Source organism: Oryzias melastigma, linkage group LG7 (assembly GCF_002922805.2).
Source record: "Oryzias melastigma strain HK-1 linkage group LG7, ASM292280v2, whole genome shotgun sequence".
Classification (NCBI taxonomy): Eukaryota; Metazoa; Chordata; class Actinopteri; order Beloniformes; family Adrianichthyidae; genus Oryzias; species Oryzias melastigma.
The window spans coordinates 16,200,597-16,206,082 of record NC_050518.1 but is presented as its reverse complement, the minus strand read 5'-3'; the positions used below and the strand labels follow the sequence as shown (position 1 = coordinate 16,206,082).

The 5,486-nt window shown below is 36.4% G+C and overlaps 1 protein-coding gene across 5 annotated transcripts in view; it reads left to right on the top strand.

The window, feature by feature from the left end:
* Window positions 1-4,480, top strand: part of mitfb (melanocyte inducing transcription factor b) — a 38,925-nt gene extending 34,445 nt beyond the window's left edge. For all 5 annotated transcript variants that reach the window (XM_024293519.2, XM_024293518.2, XM_036212812.1 and 2 more), the window contains one exon: window positions 415-4,480. In XM_024293519.2, coding sequence (XP_024149287.1) covers window positions 415-810 — 396 coding nt within the window. In that variant the 3' untranslated portion in view covers window positions 811-4,480. The remainder of the gene's footprint in view (window positions 1-414) is intronic.
* The last annotated feature ends 1,006 nt before the right edge of the window (window positions 4,481-5,486 follow it).

Genomic DNA, 5,486 nt, shown 5'->3' with positions numbered 1-5,486 from the left:
CAGTGTGATTGCTAAACCCGAGCTCAGGGACCACTGAGGGTTAAGAAGTGCAACCCTGGGGAAAGATGTCAAAAGAAAGAAAAATGACTTTCAAAAGGGCATTAATAGAAGTTAATTACAATAAAAACACAATTAAGTGAATTCTAAAGATGCAGTAAAATCCAGAAAATTCTACTTTTCTGAATTGTTTGGTCTTTGGACTCTTGGACTAGTAACTGCATTGCATTGTCAGATTTAAATGTTTATTTTTCTAGATTTTAAAATGAACAACTGAAGAAAATTTAGTTTAGCTTACTTGTTCATATATTTTTGGGATGTTTGGGAGGTAATTATTTGAAGATGAATATATAGTTTACTCTGAAAAATATATTTAATTCCCTAACTGGCCTGTGCTTGTACGTCTGTGGCTTTCAGGAATTAGAAATGCAGGCGCGAGCTCATGGTCTGCCCATCACATCTTCAGCACTCTGCTCTGTAGAACTTGGAGTGAGATCCATCAAGCAGGAGCCCGCTCTGGAGGACTGCCACCAAGACATGTACACACTCCACCCCCATCACCAACACCACCCGGCCTGCACCCCAGAGCAGCAGGGCACGCTGGAGCTCAACGAAGGCCACTCCAACTTCCCCGAAGGCCACTACAACGTCCACAGCAAAGCAGGCTCCAAACTCAACGACATCCTCATGGAAGACACCTTATCCCCCGTCAGAGGGGGGGACCCTCTGCTCTCGTCCGTCTCTCCGGACGCCTCAAAGGACAGCAGTCGCAAAAGCAGCGTCAGCATGGATGAAAACGAGCCGGGCTGTTAGCACCCCCTGGTGGGAGACACCTAGACCTGCATCTTCAGCGCCTCCATTATCCTGCAGGTTTGGCAGCAAAAACACTCCCAGCTGTCCGAGAGGCCTCCTTCTTTTCATTGTTTTTCTATTCTCCCCGCCTGAGTTTACAAGTGTTGCCTCTTTTTTCACTTTAGTTTTTTGTTTTTTTTTTACATTTTCAAGCCCTCAACCTTGATTTCAAGGACTATTTTTCAAAGTCTTTGCTTTAATCAATGCTTGATGACAATGAATGACAAAAACATAGAAATGTGTGTACATAAATATATATATATTTAAAAAAATATGCATTTATCTTTACATAGAGTCTAGAAGATCCTTTTTCTATTGATTCCAAAGAATCTAGGGAATTTATAAATCATTGTCAGAAGTGTGGATGTTTTGTGGTGAGATGAGCACTGCTTTTTTAATCACTAGCAATAATAGGAAGATAAATATTTATTACTATAGTGCTTTAAACTGTCTGTGTCTTAGACTAAACTTGAATGAGCCAAAGCCTGAGAAAGATGTGTATAAATTGCTGTTGTTTGGCTATGCACACGTTTTGGCTGTTCACAGAGTCTCTCTTCCAGCTAAGATTTCTTTCTCTTGACAAATATTAATCACATGTAAATTTGATCTGATGTATGTATCTTTCTACACAAGGTATTATGCAAGTATTTCCCTTAATCATAAAAAAAGACAATCAGAAGGGCCTGATATATTAATTATAACATAACATGTGCTTCAATGTTTTCCCTAAAGTAGTTAAAAAGCACAAACCTTTTTACTAATATTGATTTATTCTATTTTGTTCAATCATGACAACAAAGTGATGGATATCCTGAATGTCCTAAACATTCCTTGCTTTTAAGCTCCTAAAAATACAAATAATCATTTAATCCTAAGAATGTGATCTAAGAATAGTAAATCTACAATTAATCACTTTATTGATTGGAACTTTTTTGGAACAAACAGTAAACTGTAGTAGCTTCCAGTTTTTATAACTCCCCAATATTTTTCTAAATTATTATTTTTATACCTTTTTAGTCATATTTCATATTCAGGATGTTTTTTTTTTTTTTTTTACTTCCATTATGTGAAATTTCTAATGCCAAGGAGTATAAGGAGACTGTTTTTGGATTTATGGTCAAATACAGATTTCTGTCCAAACACTGGAATGACTTTTGGAAACAAAAATGTGGGTCGTTTGTCTTCTTCTGAAATCAAAACTCATTTGTTAAAATGGACTCGAGACATAAAGTCTATCAGAAGATCTCAGACTCTTTCAGGCTTCCAGCAGATGTGTATCTCTCTAGCTAGTTACACAGTCGTAGCATGTACACTGATAATTACACTGATATAGCCTCTTTTCTGTCAAACTATGCAAAGCTTCAAGTTGTATTTGTGCTGCAGTTTTACAAAAATGTGATCTCTTGTTATTTAAGATGCCGTCAGAGTAATTACATTTTCATTTAAGTGCCTTATGGTTGTTTTGGCTACTCTGGTCAAATGTAAGGAGTGATGCTGTATTTTGTTAATGTATGGCAGTGTTTAGTGTTGCATAGAGGAACTGCAAAGGTGCCAAAGGACTCAACCCTCTGTCAGCATGTGATAAGAATAGAAATGTCCCAAACCACAAAAAAAGGATTTCTTATGAAACCCCAAAAGTGATGAAGAATAAATATTTTTAGTGACAGGAAGGTTTTATTTATAAAAGGCAACTGCAAAAAAAGAAGGATAACAGCCAAAGATTAGCCTGCTAGCCTTGCTAGCAGAAAAGAGTTGGAATTGTGGCAAAAACAACTTACTCTTCAATTACCACTTAAAAAATAAATGTTAACCCCATGAAGAACATTGTTTTCAAAAACAAAGTGGCCTTGCGGAAAAATGCAGTTTTATGGAAGTCTAAATCTGCGCTTATTTATTGTGATTCTCCTTTTTTAACATTAATGTCAAGATAACAAGGCTTGTTTACACATAGTAACATGTTTTTAAAGATAACTGCACATGATAACATCATTTTTAAATTAAAATAAAAATTGTTTGAGACTGAGTACTTTTTTCTGTTTCAGCATCAAATAATATTTGGCATGCCTTTTCAAATTTTCCAAAAAATACTGTTTATTTTATATTTAACTTTGATTTGGAAGCCGTAACCATCTAAAAAATTCAGATCCCTTTTAGAAATGAAATAAATAAAGTCACCTAGAAAGCAATCACAAAAGCAATCACTTTATCTTGAGAGGATGAGATCAATTGTGGCCTTTCCTGGCTTCCATACAGTGCTATATAAGCTAAATAAGCTCTTAGTGATTTATTTTTTTTTTACAAGTGACTATTGTGGTTACAATGTATTTATCACCTCAGGAATTGTCATCTCCAACTCTATCTGAAGCACAACCATCTGTCTCAAATACTAAAAAAATGACCCAGCAAATAAGAAAAGCTAATGCTATTCATGCTAACATTAGCTACAAAAATGTACAAATTTACCAAGTTTTTCTTGTGTATTTTCTCATTAAATTAACATTTCAAACACATAAAGCTAATGTCAGAAACAATGACTTAGACAACGTTTTCCTTAGTCAGACTTGATTTAGTTCTTTAAAAAAGGAACATTTTTTACATCAGAGAAACCAAATTATTGTGTTATAAATTAGATGTAATACAACCAATTTCTTCCAGAAATTGAATATAAATTGGACAAAATTTGGTCAATTTTAGAGTTTTAAAGATTTACTCCTAGACGGCACATGGTAGAATATTGTCCTTTGTTCACTTTAGCGCATTAGCCATTCCAATCATTATGCTAGCTTTAGCATTTAGCTAACAACGTCTTTGTACAAACACACATTGACTTTTTTTTTTCAAAAGATCCACTGTAAATACTGACTCATGGTCACATTTCTTTTTCTATGAAATAATAATTAAATATTTTGGTCTTTTAAATCTGTATTTGGTATAGCTGAAGCCCTCTTTGTGGTGCATCGGTTTCTGAATCCGTCTGAAGCTAGCATGAATGTAGCTCATTCACCACTGCCGAAATAATGTGTGCCAAGATTATGAACAGTATATATTTGTAAAGATTTGACTGCAGTTTGGACAGTGGCTTTGAGTGAAACAGACATGAAATAAGTTAATTCTTTCAACTAAAAATAGCCTTTCTTGAGCTTTCACTTATACCTCCTGTAGTTTGGCAATATAATGACAGTTTCCAGGAGATGCAGCTGAAAACCCATGAAATAATCAGGTCAGTGGACCTGTATAGATACTGTACATGCCAGTTCCTTTGTATAATTTCAGGAACCCAGCCTTAACAGAAAAGTCCACTTACACTCATCTGAGTAACTGTGAATTGTTTCTGCTCTATTGGAGTCGTAGAGTGAACACAGGATGGCAGCATTTATGTTGAAGCCCTCGCTTGTTTTTATTTTTCACTCCACACTATTTGAAACCACTAATGCAGAATGGCTGTTTTTATTCTTTCCTGTCGGTTTCCATTCCTGAGGTTCACAATGTTCACATAGCTCCTGTTCTACTGTTACAGTTTTTAAGAGACGAATGTAGTGCTAGTTACTGTACCCACTGTTTTTCAGGTAGATCAAACTCATTGATACCTAATGTTGAAACTATCTCGTGAGACATATTAAAAAAAATCATGGGAAAATTGCTAGATTTGTGTGTTTTTTTTCCTCTCTAAAAGTCAACTTTAAGCAGTTTCATTTTTACTTCTCTATAAGGTGCACCAAAAAGCCTTCATTTTATTATAAAGTGCTCATTGAAGTTGAAGCAATTTTGAGGGCACACGGTGCTCTGTCAAAATGTCAGTCTGTTAAAAACACGGTTGGGTTTTATTGTGAGTATGCTAATGTGGAGAAAGGTAATGAGCCTTTTCTGGGTGGGTGGAGAGCTCCTGCTTTAGGTGGAGGAGTTCAAGTATCTTGGGGTCTTGCTCACGAGTGAGGGAAGAGATTGAGGTTCAGGTGTCTCAGGTATCTGGTCTGATGCCTCCTGGAGAGGTGTCCCATTGGACGGAGGCCCTGGGGAAGTCCCAGGACACGCTGGTCTGGGAACAGCTCAGGGTCCCCCAAGAAGAGCTGGAGGAAGTGGCCGGAGAGAGGGAAGTCTTTGCTTAGATTGCTGCCCCTGTCACTCTGTCCCAGATGAGTGAAAGAAGATGGATGGATGGCTTGGAGTTAGCTTAGTAACATTTGTTTTAGCTGGATCATTCTGTTTTTGTTGCAAACAAGGTTTGGAGTTACAGATATTGTAAAAATGCTAATGCACCTAATGTGAACAGGCTAACACTTCGGACATGGCTGACAAGTTACAGTTACTGTGAGCAGTTAATGTGTCTAACAGACTTAACTCTCTCACTTAATAAGCTTTAAAGTTCGTACACCTTTTATATAGCCTAATTTCGAAAATGGACCATTTCTTGATGGTGTACCCTATAGTGCAGAAAATACAGTAGACACTCAATAAAGGGTTGTTTTTAAACAACCTAGCAGAATTTTACAAAGGATCATAATTTATTTCATAATTCAAAAGAAAAATGTTGCAACATTCGTCCATGCAGTTCCACAATGGACCACCGGAGGCTGGATTTAAATGAGAGCATTTACTTCCAAAGTTCAACTTTTTACAAAAAAAATGAGCTTAGGTGA